The following is a 22829-nucleotide window of genomic DNA, read 5'->3' as shown; positions in this document are numbered from 1 at the left end:
TTTCGCGCACCGAGGGTGCAGTAATAATTCTTTTCATACCAAAAACCGTGGACTCCAGGATCAGAACGTACGAGCAACTTGCATGTGGAGGGTATGAAATGGCGTTTCACACGTATTGTGTCGCGAACTAAGAGTGTGCTGAATTAATAGCCACTCCTGCAGGAACCTCTCGATGATGCCCCTGGTGCCCGATCAGCGGTGCTCAACAAGTTCCATTCGCGATTAGAGAAACAGTACTGGAGTGGGGATGAGCTGGCTGATACATGGAGCGTCGAGACGGACTGCCAAATGCGTGGATAACGTTGGCGCTAAGTCCGCGGAAAGCGCCAATGAATAATGGATGAGTCCGGTGTGTTCGACACGGTATTTAAATCTGCCCTTCATATGGTATGTGAGCGTCGATGAAAATTTAAACCCGTAGTTAAACACCGCGAACGACAAAGAATGGAGAGCCCTGACCTCATCTCGAGGTTCGGGTCACTCGGGTTCGACTGGCAACCCTCTCTCAGCTGTGGAAGGACACTTCTGGTAACGAACATGCAGGCAAACAGCCGCCACGGCGTCTAGTGACAAGGTGCTAATCAGGGGTCGCTGCACACTGCACTCTGGATCAGTCCGAATGCTCATCCGGCGAATCGTGGATTACCGATAACTGTGCAGCTGGATTATCTCAATGCGTCAATTGACCCGCTCAGCCTTGCATTTGATTACGATAAATGGATGAACATGAAGTTGATCGTTTCTCCGGGATTCCACTAATCATTATGATACCTGTAACTCTGTTCATCCTCGGTAAACGACCGACATTTGATCAGTGCGATTCATCCCCGTAGTACCTCGAATTGAGGAATAACTTTGCGGGAGGGGGGGTACAGCTTGGACCGTCTAAGATCATACCAATTTTTAGGAGTTTTTTTTTTTGTAAAAATGAAAACACTTGGAGCAATTTGAGTTTGATGGCTTTATTATTTATAGTTTCTAGGACATTTTGGAATATTTTCTTTGGAATTGATGACAAAATGGTGTCATGGCGCGTATAAGAAGCGAATGGCTACGTTTCCAATCCGGTGGAGCAGAATCTTGGATCAATTTTTATTCGATCCACTTAAAATTTTGACACAATCTATGCAACGTGTTTATTGATTCAAGCTCGTGGCTAGATTTTTGAATTTCGATCCCTAATTTTTTCAGTAAAATTTTCTTTTACACAATTTTTTCTTCGTAATTGTTTATATTTTGAAAAAATTGAAAAGGAGTTTTTATGATTGTTATTATTTTAGACCGCCGAAGCTGTACCCCACCTTAATTTCTGCTTATTGGGTATCATTCAAACCTTAAAAACAAAATCAGTACATTCTGCGTTAGGTTTGTACGATATTTGTTCGCCCTACGCAGGTGCAGAGAAAAAAAGAAGCATAATTTTTGCTGTTCGTCCAGTTTTGCCTTTCAGTACTCTTTCTCTTATTGTAACTCCTCTCAATGGATTTAACGAGTTTTTCATACAACGCCAAAGCTCGACCAACGTATAACAGAGTATCAGTGCAGTTCTGCCAACACTGAACACAGTACCGGGCTGCAGACTCAGTGGATCACAGTGGTTGACGTCGTTCAGCGAAAACACCAGCTTTCAGTCTGTGTTTTCAGACGAGTTTTCCCTGGGCGGAGTTTATAAGCAAACGTTCAAGTGATATTTTGCATAATATCAGAGGTTGGTTTATACGCGTAGAAGGCACGGTTGTATGCGAAAATTGTTTTCCCTATTACCACAATCACGGTCAATTGATCATCACGCGATGTAGAAAGGGGGCGAGGGTGAAGGGAGAAAAAGTGCGTTGTACCTTCGCTTGATAATGAGAGAGAGAAAACCAGCATCGTGGAGCCGCTCCCGGCACGGTGTTGAAGTACGCCGAGTCAATCAGACCGTGACAAAATCTACTTGACATCAATAATGCAGGATTCTGGGAATACATACCGGTAGCAATCGATTTCCCAACCGTCACATTAAGTAAACGGAAATCAACTGATGCTCTACCGACGACGATACACGACGCGGTGCACAGTGCAACATGCCGCATTTCTCTCTGGTGAATTTCTGAATCCATTAATGTCAAATCCATTTACCTCCGTGCATATTTATGTATACATTCCGAAGAACTATACCCACTTGCGACGGATTTTGATGGGATGAAATTGTGCGATTCGATGTTGTTTTACTTGGATATAATTTTCGTTTTGTTTTATTTTCTCCTTTTTTCAAATATTCCATTGAAAATGACATATTTTTTATGTTAAATTTACGAGAAAAATATTATTGACGTTCATATGTATTTGTGTGCGTATAGTACCGTAAAGTCAGCATTGGCAACGTGGTAATTTTGACGCGAGAAATTTCAACAATTATACCTCGACGCAAATTATGTCGAGTACGGGTCGCCGCAAAGCGTGTGGTTTAAAATTTTCTCCGTTTTACTAACGAGTTGCGCAGCGTTCGGACGGTAATTACGTCGAAGCAGTATAATAATCAAACCATGCGTACAGTCCTGAATTTTTGTTTGTTTCGATTGTTCTTTATCTGTCGTTTTGTTTCGTTTTCTTCCGTAATTATTAGAGCGGTCTGCGGTCGTTTTTGACGCTGTTGTCATGTTTGTCGATTATCGACTAGGCAGTCATACCTGTTTTACCCACACATGTTAACGACGCATTTGGACATACCGATCGGACTGAATGCATTCGATCACGTGGTTGATGAATTTGTGAATTTTTGCCAATGGCTGTGCAGCGGTACTGCTTCGCGTGTGTACATATAACACTCTCTAAAATATGTATGCAAGTTGTGCAGAGGGAAAGAGAACCTTTTGTGAAATGGCGAGAGAGCTGCGCAGAGAGAGCCGTCATCTGCAGACACTATTCGCAATTAATATGCAAAACAATACGGCGCACAAAGGATTTGAGCGGAAAAATTCATACGACCGTGAAAACGAGGAGGGTTATTAATACGCCGAAGGTATAATAATAACCGATGTTTGACGGGTATGGTGAATTTCGTTTGTCTCGCTTTTTTGTTTCTTTTTACTTTATTAATTTTTTTTTCTTTCTTTCCTTTTTTTAAAACTTTCTCTTTAAAAAGGAATTATACATCAAAGCTTCAGGGGGAACCAATTACCGGACAATATTACATAAAAAATAATAATGATTCACGTTATATAAAAACGATTTTTTTTTTTTTTTTTTTTTTTTTTGTCAAATCCTTTTTTTTTTTTACTTTTCTTTGCCAGTGCAATTTTCAAGTGCAAGAATAAAAACTTCCACATCACATCATAATGTCGTGCGATGCAACAACAGTGCAAAGTAATCCCGCAGCTCCGGCGGTTCGCAGGTTGGACATACATACGTACGACACATTATACCATATAAGTCAATCAAATAAAACTCCCATCTGTTTAAATTCACCTCCTGACATTTCCGTTGATACGGCCTACTGTAGTATAGTATAATAATATATGCATGTACGTACAGTGATGCATTATATGCATGTAAGAGGCAGTGATGCCGTGCGACAACACGTTACTTTAAAGAAATTATTTACATTGTACATCGCGAGTGCTGTAAATGATGCAATGTATACATACATATGGGGCATTCTACGCCAACTCAGTGAACGGTTGACCATGACATTTTTTATTTTCACCAAAGATTTTACTTACGTTAGTACGACCCCTGAAAGGCTTGCAAAAATTTTTTTTTTACTTCTTTAGTCACTCGTCTTTACCCCATGATTTTTTAAACCCATCTCAAAAACACCCAAAATGATTTTTATGAAGCTAGAAAAATAGCGTTTTATTTCCAAAATAAAACATTTTTACGCAAAATTCAGAATGAGACCTAGTTTTTTTGGTTTTTTTTTATCACTTTTTTTCAGTTTTTCAATCCATTTTTTTCAATTCTCATGTTAAGGATCCATTATAATAAATACCGCATCACCGATTTGACTATCGATTTTTTTATTACTTCTCTGGTTCTCAAATAAACTCACGAATTGTTTCAAAATTTTTAAAGTAGAGTTTTAATAGGTATGAAAACAGAAGAAGCGAGTAAAAAAAAATATAAAATGATTTTTAAAAAATAGAAAGAAACAAGGTCTCACTCTGGATCTTACGTGAAAATGCTTCATTTCGGAATCCGAGTGTTTTTTTCTTTTTTTTTTTTTTCTTGCTGCATAAAAATTAATTTTGGTATTTTTGAGATGAGTTTAAATGATCATAGGGTAAAGACGAGTTATTGAAAAAATTTCAAAATTTTGATGGAACCTTTTCAGCGGTCGTATTAACGTAGGGAAAAATCCTTGGTGAAGTTAAAAAAATGTCATTGTCAACCATTTACCGAATCAACGCTAAATGCCCGGTATATACAGCTTGTAAAACAATTTATTTATGCTCATTGAATCATCGAGGCTTTTGAATTCAACAACGATACTTTTGTTACATTCAATGCGAACTTGTCAATAAATGTAATATAATACGTCAACAGCAGGCTGATTGATGTCGGTATTACATTTACCGCCCTAGTGAATGCGGTGCAGTGTGAACATTGCAGCAAGCCAGTCGTCGAATATATATGTATACGTATACGTATTCAGATGAAAATAACGCCGCCGACACGATGTCAAAAGTTTCCCTTTCGTCCTGTTACGCGCCGTTTCGTGTTATTTTTTTATTTATTTATTTATTTATTTTTTTTTTTTTTCACTTCCCTTCTTCGTCCCTTTTTTTCTACCTCACTCTTTTTCCTCGCTTATTTAGTCCCGGGCCAGTAAACGCGACTCCTGAAACCAGCAGCGTGTCCAGTCGAGTTTCGGTATAACCGGTTAAGGAACATCGTCTACGGTCACAGCTCGGAACTCGAACGCCTGTTTTTGCGTTTGATCGACGCTACTTGACTTTCCTCCGTGCACGTATAACCATATGACTAACTATACATGTACACTATACAGTTATAAGTACACCAGCATACCAATGTAACACGCATACCAGAAGAGAGGGGGAGAGGAAAAAGACCGGAGCTTCCAATAAAGGCGTGAAAACCGAATTTCTCGTTTTCTCTTCTTTCGTAATTTTCATCCTTCGGACGGTGTATTATATAAAAAAATGATGTAGCTGCCCAGATTATACACATATATATATATATATGTGTGTGTGTCGTATTTCTATGGATTTTACAAAAACGAAAAAGTCTCCGGTGTAATAAATAATATAATATCGGTTCTAAGCCTCTTCATTCAACCGTATAATTGTGATTTTCGTTCCGAACACGGTTTTCTGTATCGTTTAACCTTCCCGCAAAATTTATCGATGCACAACACGTGGTCACACCGATTGAATAAAAACTGCCCAAAAATAAAACAAAAATCAGTCAAATCCATGCACAGATCGCATCGGTGGACAAGAATCTTTAGTCTGTATTCCAGATGTCAAATTTTGATTTTTTTTTGCGTAGCTAACAAATGAAAAAATTGTTTTATTGGAAAAAGTTTGTTTTTTGTAGAAATCAGAATGATATTTTCGATTTTAAGCAAGATTACTTATTTTCTCAAACATTTATTGTAAATAATGATTAAACAAACTTCAGTTTTCAGTTCAAATCACTTTTATTCAAAAATAATAATCAATAATACTAAAAATTTAAAATAATCCATAAAAAAAGTTTAAGAATAAATATTTTTCGTGCTTCTTTTATTTTCGTATATACTACCTCGTGTCAAACCCTAAACATAACCTCCCATTATTTTCCCATTACACTGCATCTGATAACGTTAATAACCATGAAGTCCATCGCAGCTTGGTGAAAACGTTTACTTTTTTCTTCTAAACATGCACCGATATTAGCTATCAACCAAAAACTTCAAGACTTATCTGTCAGCGTAAAGAAAGACAAAAACAAACTTTGTAAGTCATAAATAAGGGTTTTGGATATTATTCGATGAATAGAATCAAAATTTATTTACCGCATTCGCAGAAATCAGATGTTACAACTGAATGAGAAAGGTGTAGGTACACAAGAATCCCTTAAATCGTTGAAACCTTCGTATTTAGTCAACTAAGAGCGATGTTCAAGTCGCCGAGGATAGAGTCGAAGATCCCTTTGTGCATGCCGTAAAATATCAGCCTGTAGAGTCTCTTACACACACACACATATACATACATACATATATATATCCCGGGTATCACGATAATCCGTTCGGACAATAGTTTGGAACATGAAAGATTCTTCGAAGATTCTTCGGACTTGAGAGATAGAAAGAGAGACAGAGAGAGAGATTCTTTCGTCCTCTATAATCCTGAAGATCGGGGTAAAGGTTCACCGCATGGAAAAAAGAGGTCAGTAAAAAAATCATAAATGACCGAGCGACGACGTTAAGCTTTTCCCCATCGGTTATAGCTGCGTGCTTTTCTCGAGTGCATGGATAGGTGGTCGTTATTGATGCAGGGTGCAACACTTCAGGGCTGCCTGCACCTTTCTCTCCCCTATCATTCCATTCGACACTCGTAAAATAACCAATGGAAACCCACCCGAAGACCGATCGACCAACCCCAAACTCACCCTGTGCGTACATCATACGTATATACCTAGGTATACATATATATATATATATGTATGTGCCGTGCACTGGATGCACACTTCCACTTGGATGGTTCCTATATCCCCGTGTCCCATGACCGCTGGGGCAATGAAACACAACATAACCGCACTCGAAAATCTATTATTCCACACTCTGGTAGCTGCTCGAACCGTTCGGTAGTTTTTCACCACCGACGAAAATCGTCAGGTTGATTCTTCTTATTTTTTCGCAAATCTATTCGCCAGGCGTATTTACGGGGGTTTTCCAATAAATTTTTTATTTGACGTCTTCATTGTGAAATTTATTTAATAATTTCAAAATTTTTTTTTTTCACACCTGACAGAGAAAGTTAACGAGTAATTCAGCAAATAGTTTTGTTCGTTTTTGATAGGAGGGTAAATGTACCAGATATCGACACGGTTAGATCCAATTATTGACCCTCTTATTTTACAAAATTATAAATTGACGGCCCAAATTGTGAATTTATCGATGACTAAGAACAATTGCTAGAGGGTTATAGACACTGAATATTTATTTTTTGGTTAGTTTATAACTGAGGATCAAACAGATACAATCCAAAAAGTCTAATAATTGGGACAAAAATATCGTGTTAGCCAGATTTAAGCAGGGGTAACTTCAGATGGCCACAGCAACGGGATTTACCATCGAAAACGAACAAAATTTTTTCCTACGTCACTTTATAACTTCCTCTGCTTTGTGTGAAAAATTTTAAATTATTAAATAAATTTTGGCATGATGAAGGGAAAAAAAAATGATGAGAAAATAGTCACAGAGACGTGAGATTACACTCTTGAGTAAAAATTTTACAACGCGACGTTCGATCTTCTCCAAAGTGAATTATTATAGAGTATTACTAATCTTTTTGTACTTCATGATCATTAAAAAGCAATTATTTTGATTTTTGTGACCTTGATCAACTGTAAAAAAACACTTCAGTGTCAACCGACGAATCGATTTTATAATTACCAAAAAAAAAGTAAAATTCTATGGTTACTCGTACCACAGTTTCTTCCAAATCTAACAATATCCGAAAATCATACCGACAATACCTGGTTGACGATAATTTCCTACCACAAATTACAACGAAATAAAATTTCGTTCAGTGTACCATAAAGTGAAACACGAATTTTTTTAAGAGTATGAGTTGTGAATTTGACTTGCTCTACGTTTGAAATCTCATATAACAATTAAACTTTAATAGAGAATATAAAAAATGCTATTGAAACGTAAAAATTTCCATTTAAATACCGTCTCGAATTCTCTACGATTTAGCGTGGTCTATTATTCCGCGATCCAAGTCTGTGAAAAATTTCAACAACCAGGGTAGCACCCCCTGTACGATACAGAGAGACTTGAATAAGTCGTAAGGAAAAGCTGGAGACCCGATCCAGCGGTGCATCGTTCATCAAAACGGTCTAATTCCTCCGGCGATCAACCCTGACTAGTTTATCCAGTCGCCAAGCACAGGCGAACGAGGCAAGAGAGGGATAGAGAGAGAAGAGAGAGAGAGAGAGAGAGAGAGAGAGAGAGAGAGAGAGAGAGAGAGAGAGAGAGAGAGAGAGAGAGAGAGAGAGAGAGAGAGAGAGAGAGGAGAGAAGAATGTATTAGACCGCGTCAGCTGTACTTTATAGCCGAGGCATCAGGCTGCATCACGGTGTAGGTAATCAGTTTATGCCGCGTGTAGGATGCATCTGCTACCCCTCGAGTGCCGGGCCCTTACAGTTTCGATCCACGACCAATTTCACAATCGCTTCGCGCTGCTCCATCCTCCGCACGCCCTGCAGCACTGCCACCACCGGCGACCCCATGATTCGGAATATATCTGAATATCTCGGTTCGCAGGAAACGCCCCGAGCCTGAAAACCACCCTTGAAAAAACGCGGCATCGCTTCGAACCGTTTTCTACACAATCGCAATGTTATATGGGAAAAACCACCCCTGAAATTATCCCGATGCCCGCAAACAAGGATCTCATCTTCTTCTTTATGGGGGCCTGGAAGCCGGACAGAGAAAAATTTCGCCTGATATGGTTTCTGGAATTGCGTAAAACAGTTTTTTAGACAATCGCAATGTTATATGGGAAAAACCACCCCTGAAATTATTCCGATGTCCGCAAACAAGGATCTCATCTTCTTCTTTATGGGAGCTTGGAAGCCGGACACGGAAAAACCTCACGTGTTACGTTCAGCAGAAAATTTCAATAAAACATAAGCATCGTTACAACGAATGTTTGCACATTCTTAAAATTACAAGAAAACAGGGTGGGAGTAACTATTTTATTCGATTAAATAATTGTAATAGCTACATTGTTCAATAATTGCAGTATAAAAGTAGCTGGTTTGGTTTACTGTACTTTTCGCGATAGTTAGTTCAAAACGTAGTAACATTGACTAGAATCAAAAAAAAAAAAACGCTTCGTTACAGCTACAAAACTGATGATCGTTTTCTACCCAGAACTATAATTTTCGGACAGCAAGAGAGAAACGATATTTTGATTTCACAGGTGAATTCTGTGACTTGATCAGGACTCGGGTTGGAAAAATTTATGAAGATAAGTCGAAGATGTGACTTAGAGACGAGTCGTCACTGTCCACATGGTACAAAGAAGGAATATTGAGATTCTGATCTTAAAATAGGATCTAACGGACGAACTAATATCAATGAACATATTTTTAAAAAGTGCATATCACTAAAAAAAACCAGGCTCACATTGTGTGAAAGAATGTCAATTTTATGGACAAAAAAATCAGGACACCGCTAATGATATTAAAAAGTATTCAATTTAAGAGCAAAAACTAAAAAAAAAAAAAAAAATGAGGTCATGACAAGTGATTTGCACACAATTTTCGTGTGAATTGGAAGAACTTGCAAAGCTTGAGACAATTAAACAGTTTTCAAATGAGTTTAGCAACCAAATTAATAAGCATTACTCAACTCTTTTGATGTTTGAAAATACGATTAAAACAAAATTTTAGCGAATACAGAATCCGCCCTTACGTGACAATGCCACCTCGTAATGTAAGACAATCGTCTAGACGGGAATTTATTTTTTTCCCCTGCTACTCTAAAACTAACATTCGTCGATATAACGAAAAGAAATGGCTGAACAGCATCTAGCCGTCACTTTTTTTTATTCATTTTTTTTTTTTTTGTTCCAATCTCGCATAAAAGCTGAAATTTGCTACATTAGAGGTGATTATTAAATCTTCTTCGAAACTCCGGAGACCTGCACCACTAATATAAATGGGGATGAAGTTGCAATCGTGGATTAATCTCGACGTCTGACGAGGAGTTACCATAAGCTCCTGCAGGGTGACGGGTAAGGGATGGAGGGATAAACCAGACGATGTTGTCACTGGGGGATAATTTTTTGGAAAAAGTATAAAGCAATCTACAGAGGGAGAGAGAAGGAAGGACGAAAACGGGGCTTGGGATCGAGGAACGGCAGAGGGGGATGAAAGAAAATATAATTAACGATTAAGGTACGATTTTAGACCCAAGAGGAGTGTCGGAGGAGGAGGAGGGAGGAGAAAACGGGGGACGTCGACGACGACGGTGGACGATGAGGATCTCAGGTCTCATGAACATTTAAGTGACGCTTCTTAATGGAAGGTGGTTCTGGTGGTGGTGGTGGTGGTGGTGGTGGTGGTGGTGGTGGTGGTGGACTGGCTGGTTAGCAGGGTTTTGAGAGAAAAGTTGAGGACTCATAGCAGAGTTCGAGAAGCTTCTACACATGCCTCTCTTCTTACGGATCGACGGTTGTAGTGCTACTCGGTACCAACCCAGTTATATTATCCCCATTGTGCCTAACCTGAGTGTACTACCCTTATACTTTATCGCCAACAACTCCGTGCAGCATGGCTTACATTTTTAAGCAGGGTAGGTAGGTAGGTACTGCATGTTTGAGAAGTAGTGGACTATTCACAATATTGTACACCCCAAACAAAATTCGTAAGACGGTCATACTCGTCCTGCTCCTTGATACAAAGAAGTAAGGGAAATTGTCATCCCTAACGGGTTTTTTCACTACGCCGCTGGCCATGTATCGCGATATCGTTCTTGGCCATTTTTCACCCCGCTTCGGGGTGTCCAAAAATTGTACAAAAATTCAGGAAATCAGTTTAACATTTCTACTTGATGATCCAATAGTTTGCGTAACAACGTTTTTAGTTGTTTCGATAATCGGTGCAGGGTTCGTTAATCAACCCCTTTCAAATTTATACCAGTTTTGCCAGGAAATTTCAATCGTGGATGGTCCGAGACTTTTGACACTTTGCATTAATGATGGCTGGTGGAGTTTTCAATAGTGAAGAGAAAAAAAAAAAAAAAACACTTCCACACCGATATTTGGTACCAAATTTTAGGTTTTTCCTTCTTTCGATACCTCGCGTTACGTCGACTAACTTCAACCTGGTAGTTTTTAAAACTTGTACCGTTACTTCGAGGGTATTTTTTTACTTCGGCCGAAATACGAAATTCGTAATAACAGAAGACTAAAACCGTCAACAAGTGCAAAAATTTGTCATATTACGTAGACAGAATTTTCTATAACTCGGTAACTTGTACAGTTCAACGAAACGACCCTGACCCAATCTTTTTATTCTGATAAAACAAAAATTGAACAATTCGACGTGATACAATTTGTGAATACGAGATACAATCAGTGCAACTGTTTGTTCCCGCGATAGAGAGACGGCAAGAGAGGAAAAAAAAAATGTTGAAAAAAGAAAATGAACGAAAGAAAGAAAGAAATAGAGAGAGGAAGCAAAAGGGGAGGAAATCTGCGAAACAAAGTTTCCCAAAGAGAGATATAAAGTTTTAGCGACTTCCGAGGATGGATACCTTCTATTGGCATACGGGAGTTGTTGATCAGCTTTGTGTATCTTGTATATGCCGGCCCGAAAGTTGGCATATAAATATCAATAAACGCCCGTTCAACCTTGCTATCAGTACCACTGATCCTGCAGGGCGAAGAAAAAGCTCCGTATCGAATATGAACATGAAAGTCTGTCCGATAGCGGGGTCATAACTTCGTGGACGAGAAGCCGCTGCGGTGACCCGGAGAAATTTTCCGGTATGGTGAAATTTTCTTTCAGACCGTATCGAGGATGTATGGGACGTATGGTCGGGTCAGAAATGTGGCGAATCAGAAATATAACGAAAGTAAAGTTAAACATGACAACCGAAGCCGTTCTTTTGTTGTCAACCCATTCACTTTTTTTTTTTTTTTTGATTTTTTTTTTAAAGATTTTATCGAGATTCTACTGCGTACGAAATAAATGTCAAGTATATGAGATAGGGGTTAAAATTTTCTGTCAATTCGATTACCGCTATTTATTTTTTGTAGAATTATTCTCGCATAGCGAGCAAAAACGCTAGTTTTGGAGAAAAAAAAAAAAAAACTGAATTTCGGAAACATGTCCAAAACATCTCATAATCGACCAAAAATTATTTCTTTACTAGAATAAAGGCATTTTGCGGCAATATTTTAATTTCAAAGTGAACGGATTAACAACAGATGAATCACCTTATTTCACTGTTTTTAAGGTTCCGTACTCAAAAGAAAAATCGGAACCCTTACAGAATAACTTCGTTGTCCGTCTGTCAAGACCCATTTTTTCAGGAACAGGTAGAGTTATCATGTCGAACTTAATATTAAATACTAAGGTCTTCGGTCCCTTGAAAGTGTAAAAAATTCAAGCTTCTAAGTCAACGCAATCAAAAGATGCGACCATTTATGTCACATATTTTTATACTCGCAAGCTCACTCATCAAAACCTATAGGGTACTTCCCGTTGACCTAGAACCATGAAATTTGGCGAGGAGCAAAGTCTCACAGCACAAGAAAAGGGAAAAGTCCAGAAATAGATAATTTGTAGTTATACCACATAGAAAAAAAATTCTACTCGCACTTATCCGGTTTTTTCTTTTTTTATACACTAAAATGCGTAGAGCTCGTCTGATTCTATTGTGAAGTAGATTGTTCTATTTGTACGTGAATCGACCAGAAATTCTTTTTCGAATTCGTTGGTTCGCAAAAAAAAAAATAAATATACGATATGTACAATCGTAATAATTAACAAACGTTGAGCTTGTGAAGCACGTTGTTAATAATCACAATTCGACTCAAGGAATTCAGTTACGAGTAAAATCTCTTTTTGCTCATTAAAATCAGTCGAGCAATTTGGTTTTTCTGATAAATAAAAAAAAAAAAAAATACCAAAATAACGATATTTCTATGATTTAGTTACAACAACGAGGTGTTTAAATAGTAGAATTTCAGTTTTTTAACATTTTCTCCTCCATCGCGGTAACTTTTGTAACTGAATGTAACCAAATTGGCCTCAGTGACACTGTTCAAAACTCTGTTTCACCACTTTTTCAATCGGACTGTACACCCCGTACATCCTTAAAGCCGCAGTCGGCTCTCGACGCGCGCCGAGAATACAGAGAAAGTGTTTAATCTAGATTAGGAGACAGTAGAATCGTCGATAAGGTATTTCGAGCCTTCGAGATTCCCCGCGAGGAAACTTAGCCTCGAAGTATAGCTGCTGCCGGTGGTTTGTAGGCGGGCCAGATTAGTAGACCGGGTCAAGTTTTACCCTAGAATGGTGAATTCGGTAAAGGTGACTTGATTAAGGAGGTTTAACGTCCCCTGGAATTACTTCTGATCGCGTAATTCGGTCGACTTGAAACGCAACTCCAACTGATACCGTTATCGTGTATAAAAAGGAGGCCTTACTTAATTTTGGAAAACTTTGTAATCTGATTCGTAGAATTCTTGAATATCGAAAGTCGAAGTATTCTAGATAAGTCAAAAGGTGGAAATGTAAGAATATAAATAGCCAGAATGAATCATCGTTGTACAAATTTCAGAAATATTGAGTAGCGTCATCAGCGTTCGGGTGAAAATTCGTACAATAGCCAAAACGTGGAATCGTCAGAACAAACGGAAAAAGTGTAGAACGCCCAAATGTAGAATCGTTGAAAAAAAAATAAATAAAAATTCAGAATTATAAATAATGTAGAAATTCCGATAAAGATGTGGAAAAATCGAAATCTAAAATCGTCAGAACGAATGTGGAAATATAGGAAATCACATTAATTCAGGGTAAAATGTAGAATTCCAAAGTATGAAATCGGTAGAATAAACGTAGTGCCGCATAAAAAAGTATGGAAACTCTACCGATTTTGTATTTTACGTCCGTGATTTTTACCCTTCTACATTTCGAGATTCTACAAATTCGATCTCCGCATGATCTTTAGAATACGCGATATTGTGAATTTGTTCTATCGTGTGGCCATCCTCCATTTTGATTTTAGAATAAATGTGGAAACATACAAAAATATTAATATTCAAACGATTCTCCACATCGTTTTCGTAGATTTTTACCCTTCATCTACATTTTAAAATTGTACAAAAAAAGATTTTCGTACGATCTTTGAACATACTATAATGCAATTTTTCTACCACGTGGTTCTTGTGATTTTTACCCTTCTACATTTCAGGATTCTACAAATTCGGTCTTCGCATAATCTTTCGAATACGCGATATTGTGAATTCCTTCTATCGTGTGACCATCCTTCATTTTCAAATTTAGAATAAATTTGGAAACATTTTCACACGATCTTTGAACACATTGTGATACAATTTTCCTACCATGTGGTTATTCAATTGATTTTTCGCCAAAATATATACACAATGCGTCACTTGCGATAGAAAAATAAAAAAAAAAAAATAAAAAATGGCCAGACTTTTACGAGTATCTCTCATACAAAGAACTGTGCAGAACCAGCAACAGCCGGGGGATCCCCTAAAGACTGCTGCGTGTACCATTTTGTCCTCGGATAGCCGCATTTTTTTCCCCTCCCCCTATATTTCTTGTCTGTGTTTCTCGTTTTTTTTTTTTTCCATCATTTTTTTTTTTTTCTTCATTAACTTTTTTCACAGCCCCGCGTTATTCAGCCACCTTTATCGCGTTCCCCATTATTCAGCATTGGCCGCATTGATCTCTCTCGCGGCTTGAATGAATCTAATTAAATTAATTACTGCATCGTCATCCATTAATTACCCCAGAGGGCAAACACATCGGTAGTCGCTACCCGGGCCTATAATCATTGACGCGAGGTAACAGCGATAGAAATGCACTCTAATGCCGTTAAACAACAGCACCGAGCAACGTAACCGAATTCAAAAATTTGACACGGTTCGCATACGCGTCGAATTTTCCGTCTACGCTGAACTCGACGATTTTCTGGATTGAAATAATTCTATACATCTGCATCGCGCGTTCAATTATATGTATACAGGTATACACAGCTATAAACCTCGTTCGTTTTCGCGCTTTCGATTTCAATCGTACACCCCTTCTATACGGAGTGAATTCCCACCGACTGCACGGTCTGTCTTCTGCTAAAAATTTAACGCGCATGCGCTACGATCCGAGTGCGATTGTTTTCCAGAGTGACCAACCGTCTTTGACGAAAACATTTTTTTCAGTTTCGAATTAAACACAAATACCACCAACAATTGTCAAAATATTTCAGGCTCACGTACATCGTGGCCAACTGTCGTCTGAATTTACGACGGTTGGTAAACCTGGCTTACAGTTGCTCTCGGATTGCAGCGCATGCGCATTAAATTTTAGCTCATGACTAACCATGCAGTTGTTACGAACTCACTCCTTACACGTATGTTATACCCACAGACACATGGGGAATTCCATACGAACTTGACCAACGTCCGACAATTACCATGTCTGATTATGTTGCAAATTTTTTCCGCAATCGTCCAAACTCTGAAACAGTACCCTGAAATTTTTAAGATTTTTTATAACTGTTAATTATTTATAAATATTGAAAGTGATTTTGAAAAGGACCTTTTTTAAAAGTCTCAAAAAATTGTCAGGAACAGTATTTTCTATTGGCTGATTTTTTTCAGTTTCTTTCATTCAGCAGTTTCATTGTTTACAGCAGTTGAAACTTTGTTTAAACGGTTTGAAAATTCCCAGAAAATTCTCAAATTTTTAATTTTCACTTGGACATTTCTGGAATGGTTCCATTATCGAGCAATTTTTTTAGCACATTTCAGGTTTTTTTTTTTCTGTCACCTTCGTAATGAAACCAGTCTAGAAATGTTTTAAGTAAAAAACAAAAGTTTTGCAAATTTTTGGGAAATTTTTCGACAGTTCAAAAAATGTTTCAGTCGAACAAAAAAATTAAAAGTACTAAAAAATATGGATAAAAAATTCGCCCGTCACGGACTCAGTCTTGAGATGTTTGGGAAGAAAAATACAATTTATGAGAATATTCGAGTGTTTCAAGAATCTTCCTTTTCAAAATCACTCTCAATATTTATAAGTAATTGACAAGTTGAATGAAAAATCTGAAACAAATTCAGGGTAGCATTTGCAGAAAATTTTTTCAACAAAATTGGAAACGATGATGATCAGACGTTGGTTGGGTCGCATAGAATTACCCATATGCAGCTTGTAGGTAGTATAGGCATATCCTGTACACTTGCACGATTTTAACCAGTTGGCACTTAAACAACTTATCAATCTGGCTGAGAGCCCACGGCGTGTATAATATCGCTCAGCTATAATGGATACCCACGATTAAACTCGCAACATACGTTCCCGTGTATCAGGATTAGTTGGGAGAGAAGAAGAAAAAAAAAACAAAAAAAAAATTAAATAAAATAAAAAGTAGCAACAATTAATTTCTGGCATGTATGTAAAAAGGCTAAGTAAATACGAGTATCAAGTACTTTGTCTCATTAATTGAAATCTCTTCGCTGCAGTATCGAAAACTCACCTTCAAGGTTAATATATTCTCTATTGAAAACAATTTTTGGCCGGTGCGAAAGTCGAGCGGAAGTCAAATTAAAACCTTTGATTGATGGGAAACATTTTTTCGTTCTCAACTGAACAGACACGATGGAGAAGAAAATAAAAAAAAAAAAAAAAACGTAGCATACTCGTGGGTCGAAAAATTTGGAAATTAAAAAAATTAGACTCGATTCTTTTTACTGAATCCACCGAACTTATTGAACAATATTTGTCGTTTTACGATGAGAAAAAAAAATGAGGTAAAAATCTAAAAAAAAAAATATACACATGTATATATAATCGCACCGCATCGAAATTACTTATAAAATTTCGCAAATCCAGGTCCCTGCAGGACATATCTAAAATTACGTCGGCAGTGAAAAACCAATTGTCCTGCCTCACGCGATTTCATGGATATTCGCGGATTGCCCGATGTGGGGATATATCATCGGGTGGTCTTAATTAATTCTCTCCGTACATCCACATTTTTCGTTCCTTATTCCCCCTTCGGGGGAAAGGAAACGAAATTGTAAAGGAGAGCGATGCAAAATAACATAGAAGGGAAAAAAGATAATAATAAAAATAATAATAATAACAACAATAATAATAAGAAAATTGAAGTAAAAGTGAAAAAAGCGAAGCGATATACACGGAGGTACATATAATACGCAAATGTTTATACAAACCTATATTCACTCCCTCACATACGCATGGAGGCATATATCCTCTCCTCCCTATGGGGAATAAATTTACGTAATCCAGCTCGAAACCGGGGGTTGGAACGGGAAAACGGGAATCGGTCGATCGAGCCCGACTACTTTGAACTTCGGGTGATATCGCGCTTCCGGTTTAGTTTTGCCGCGAAAATGTTGGACTCCTTTTTCTTATCGCCTTGAATCTAGCAAAGTCACCGTGAATAAATCGATTAATGTTGTGGAAAAAAAACCGTTATTTTGCAATATCGGAACTTTTTGAAATTCGTTAAACCGTAACTAAATGATATTTTGCATATTATTGAAGATATAAATTTGAAAAACTGGTAAGTTAAAAATTAAATTTTGCATATTATCCTGGCTCCTTCAAAATCGTTTTCAAAAATAAGAAACTAGTGATCATTTTTTTCTCAAAACTTCGTTAAACTGGGAAAAGGAGTCTACGCATTTACCGTTGACAACCGTTTGATTTCGATATTTGCGAAATAAATGTTTCGTTATTATTATCAAATTTTAGTCCAGTCCAAACATGATTCGCCAATTGTTAACAAATTTCTATCGATCGACTGAAAAATTTATCTCGTCGTGTCTAAATATACGTTTGTCGACGGTAAAATAAACTCTTTTCTCGGTCTACGATCGCGTTACCAACTTCAACTTGTCGTCAGTTTTTTCCTCGCCTCTTCCGCGACGGCGTAATTTTATTTTCTTACCAATTTTCGACGACTGTTTTATCTGTATCACCGTAAAACTGCCCCCCCCTTTTGTCCGACTCTGGCGGGGTATAAACGGCGAATTTTACGACGGGTAAAAACAAGCCTCGATATCATTCCGCCCTTGCGGACATTATACCGCTGTATTATACCGTATGAATATAGTGTGTAGGTAGGATAGGTGGCGGTACTCTAGAAATGTGCCTGTTACACCGGTTGCAGCAATAGCTAACCTAGGTAGACATAAACCAAGTCACGTAATTTTTAGTGCCAATTTTTTTACGATCCTGCGTTCAGGATATCCCGGTTCCTCGACGATGTAAAGGATCGCGTGAAAGGCACGGATAGTAATGGGAGATTTCACGCTATTTTTGATGCCTAATCAGCTTGAAAGGTCCTTTAAGGGGACTTGGAGCGTTGAAAAAGTCGAAAATGCACTTTTTTCCGTGAATTGATTAGAAGCAAATGGATTCCGGTACACCGAGAGAAATTTTTAGTTCCGTTTACCGATCGGTCCTTGAATATTATCATTTTTTATCACAATCGAAAAATATAGTTCTAGGTAGAAAATGAAAATTAGTTTTCTAGCTGTTACCGGAAAGTCTGGTATCCGTTACTATTCTTTCTCATTACGATCGCTGTTGCTAGATTTTCTTGTAACCGTTGCGAAAGTTTAATGCTGGTGCAACGATAAATTGATGTCAAAGCCTTGTTTAACTAAAAAAGTAGAGTAAACCGAAAAAACTGATTTTGCGTCGTAATTACCAAAAAAGAAAAGCGTACCTCGTTTTTCGTAATTCCAACGATATTCAAACAGTTTTTTAACGGTGCCTGTTTTACAGAATTTTTCTAGTTACTGTAATAAATGAAATTTTTCTCAGTGTAAAAAAAAATTCCTTTCGCACGATGTTTATTAATGGTTTGAAAAGTATAGAACAAATTTCATCGATCCCATAAAATTCATAATATTGTCGGAATGTGGGATCAAAGGTTGAATAATTTTTCGTTTTTTTTTTTCATACCTATGCTTCGTTTTGCAACGATATTTTGAGTTCTATTGAACCGATTTCGGTCAAGTCTTACTAGAATGCTCCTAGAACTTTTAGTTTTCGGGCCATACTCGGAGGAAAAAGCAAAATTGAATCAAATTTGAACGTTTTTGTAAAAACATCGATTTTTCATTGGAATTCGACGCTTTTTTGCTTAATATTTAAGAAACCAAAGTTTTCCCAGCAACTTCAGATCATAGCCCGAAAATCACCGCGCGTAATAAAGATGCTGTCCAAACTCCAAGTCGATCGGAAGTTTCGTTTCCAAAAAATCGTGCAAAATTGCTGAAACAAAATAAAATAGCGGAAAAATGCTCTCAAAATTTTGAATGCCGTTTCGTTTCGATTCCTAGTACTTATAACGATCGAAAGTTCCCTGCGCTGTAACACGAAGTTTCCAGTGCCTAATTCGGTCTAATAATTCAATTGTTCAATAATTGAAACTCCAAAATATCCAGAAAGTATTCCACTTTCGGAAAAAAAAACAGGATTTTCCAACGCTTTGGTCCCCTTAAGAAAACATTCGATAATTGTTTACGGATTCGGTTTTGACCGCATATTTTTATTGATAATCTAACAATTTCGAAGCACAAGTGGAAGATGGTCCTGAACCTTACTCAAATCTGTTCAGTTTATTCAGAATCAATTTTATCACGCTTGTCGCATAACTTTTAAGGGTAGTTATCAACCCAAGGACAAAAATTTTCAAAACGGTCTGATTTTCACCGAGTAATATTAGTTAGTACGACCAATCGCGTTTGATATAGAAAACCTAAATTTCCCTACGAACCTTGGATTGTTTCGGATCGGGCAATTTTTTTTTTACTTTCTCCTGAAACACGGGGTAGAAAAAAAATGGAAAAAAGTTACATGGTGTGAGGCTACCTCTGACAGAAAAAAGAAAAGAGTATAAAAACTATTTCCCTACTTTGAAACGGTCTAATAAAGCCGCGCAATAATGAATTTGTCCTGTTTATTTCCATCCCCTTATCTGCCAACGCTAAAAGCCTGAGGATATTCTCTTTTTCCGCATCGGAGGAAGTAAGAGAGGAAGAAAAATCCTACCGTTTGTTGTCGCTTGTGCGGGAATATTATGCAGGTAGCATAAACGTGAACGAAATAACCGCGATGTTGTTTTCTGGAAAAGCAAAAGGTGCAGCTGAGGGAAAGAGATGGTCAATGTTTATTTTTGCCGCATCTTGACTCGCGTTGCATCGCATCGCCTCTGGGGCCAAACTCCCTGCACATCCGGTCTGACAACAAGGAACTTCCTCCTCTTCCGACTTGCGGTTGGACTCATTTTTGCATCCAAAGAGACCGGCGAAATGTCTAAGTGTGTATTTATACTCGCCTATCGGACGGCTTACAACGGTCTTAAAGACTCTCGAGGCTCCACCGTAGTCTCGAGATAAGAAATGCGCCTCCATCATCCGAGCCAAGCTCCTCAAGACTCGGACAAAAAACATCACGCGATAACCGCGAGAGCGTTTTCGGTATGCGAAGAGGAAAAACGAACGGCGGACAAGAAAGTGGAGGAAAAATTGAAGCGTATAACCGATGGACGATCGTCTCTATACCGGGCTCAAAAAACTATTAATCTCCATATCTTGAGTAAAAAAAAAAAAAAAATTAGGTTCGGAAATTGAAGCTACGATTACGTACTTTTTATTATATACTAAATGTCTAGCCGATTTTTTTCTAAAAAATCTTCAATCGTATCTTCGCAGAGAAATGAACTGACGGTAAATCAAATACGAATTCTCTCCGAGAGCTTGCAGATTGATCAGAAATCGATGCTGTTTATTTACTTTATTACAAGGTAAAAGTCGCGAATTGAGTTATCATCGAATGATTGCGCTGCCAAGCTACGAGGATCTCTTTGAATATTCATAAATAGAAAACATTGGAATTAGGTGAACGAACGTTTGGATATCGATAATAATTTGGTTCGAATCGGTTCGAAATGGTTGCAAGTTTAGTTACAGATTATTTCGATTTCATTCTACTGAACAGCTCATTTTGTTGAGAAGAATATTTTCTACAAATTGATGAAACAATTTTTTTTTATTGTTATTGGCATGAATATTTCATCTTAGATGGTTGCACGGACGTTTATCGTAATCAATGAACACCAATATTGAATCGACTATTAAAAAAGCAGAAGAAAATGGAGTGAATCCATTTCTGGGGAATATTTTTCGGTACAAAATGAGCCATCATAAAGTGAAATCGAACGATTCTACTCACTGCTTAACCCTAATTGGTCACTTGGGGTAAATATTACTCCACATATTTTTTTTCTTCTAGTACCTCAACGTTCCCCATGCTTTACAATATTTAAACAATCAATTTTGGTTAGGAAAACTGATCGTTAAACAATAACTAGATATTATTTTATAGATTTTTAGACGTCATTGTTGCACTTTTTTAAAGCTGGGGAGAATTTCACCCTGTATAAACGTTATGCGATTCTACTGAAGTATAACCAATTAGGGTTAACCATTGTAAAGCGTTTGAAAATAAAGCATCAAAATATAATAAGCTACTATGTTCAGAATTTCACTATTTTCAATGTTTTGTGTTTTTCAAGATATCTTGGGAGTAGAATAACGGGATGAGAAGTAAAAATACAATTGATGAAAAGTATCGATGTTCGGTAAAACAACATCCTTGAACATTACTTCGTCAGGACAAACAACAACGAATGGGAGAAAAGCAGGAAAGTCCAAGTTGCGCAAGTAAGGAGGTTGAAGTTAGTAGTAACGTTACCCTAACGATGCAAGTTTAGAAAAAATAGTTACTTCGATTCCTAGGATTGTCTGAAATTCATTTGGTAAGTAGTAACGAAGAAAACATGTTCATATTTGAAAGAACTCAACTCCTCTGAAGTAGTTGTTAAATTCTACAACAACAATTTTTTCCATCATGTTTCGTTGTGCCAACGTTACTACGGCGAGTGACTAATCTCCATGTCGAAAATTCATACAATCCGCAAAGCGAACCGCAGACAAACCCTGATATTTAGTGGGTCGGTTTACGTTGGTGCTGGTGGTGGTGGTGGTGGTGGGATATGGCACACGTGCGAATGATAGAACGTGACTTACATTGGATTGGTGGAGTTCCAGTATATGTCCGGAAGCCGGGAACAGGTTGCTTCCCGAGGGAAGGCCTCCATCACTGCTAGGAGTAGCAGGAACAGAATGAACCAGGGCATAATATCGAGCTGAATCTTGAGGCCGTCTATTTAACACCAGGAAAAAAGACACTAGTATCACTGCAGCGGCCACCTGAAAAAAAAGCAAAATACCACGTGTCTCGTTAGTTGCGAAATCGGGGTGCACGGCTTCCGGAATAGATTTTTTCCGGTTCAAAAATGCGGTTACAAAATCAGGATAAAAGACAGAAGGAAATCGATTCTCTTCCCCCCCCCCCCCCCCCCCCCCCTCCTCCACTTTTGGGTTTCTCTAGGCGCACGAAGTAGGCGCACGAAGTAGGCGCACAAACCGGAAGCTGGATGTCGGTAATTTATTATTCAGAAGGATCGAGGGGATGGAGTGTGGAGCGCATGAAATTCCGATGTAATTTTCCTCGGAAAAACAACAGTTTGACGAGGGGTTTAAAGAATTTCCGTTTCCTTAGTTCGCTGTCCCTCTTTTCCCACTTCCTCCAGAAGCTACAACCGACCCTCTTTTTCATCCCCAACCCATTTCTCTCAATCTCTCCTTCTCTATTTTTTCTCTCCGAGTCTCGATAAGGGCGTTAAAAAGATCGCGAGTAGATCCTGCGCGGTGTGTTTTCATACGTGTATAACGGTTTAAGGCAGGCAGGCAGGCGACTCCTGCACACGTGTCTCTTCTCTGCGTAATATCTGACGGGCGTGGCAATTT

At 38.0% G+C, this 22829-nt stretch overlaps 1 protein-coding gene across 1 annotated transcript in view; it reads right to left on the bottom strand.

Moving 5' to 3' along the window:
- Positions 1-22829, bottom strand: part of LOC124304626 (ephrin-A5) — a 440201-nt gene that overhangs the window by 411271 nt on the left and 6101 nt on the right. Inside the window, exon 4 of the mRNA XM_046763106.1 lies at positions 22047-22229. Within this exon, the coding sequence (XP_046619062.1) occupies positions 22047-22156 (110 nt within the window). The 5' untranslated portion in view covers positions 22157-22229. The remainder of the gene's footprint in view (positions 1-22046; positions 22230-22829) is intronic.

The sequence above is a fragment of the Neodiprion virginianus genome, chromosome 5 (assembly GCF_021901495.1).
Source record: "Neodiprion virginianus isolate iyNeoVirg1 chromosome 5, iyNeoVirg1.1, whole genome shotgun sequence".
Lineage (NCBI taxonomy): Eukaryota > Metazoa > Arthropoda > Insecta > Hymenoptera > Diprionidae > Neodiprion > Neodiprion virginianus.
The sequence above is the reverse complement of the archived record's forward strand: the minus strand, read 5'-3'. Positions and strand labels throughout refer to the sequence as shown.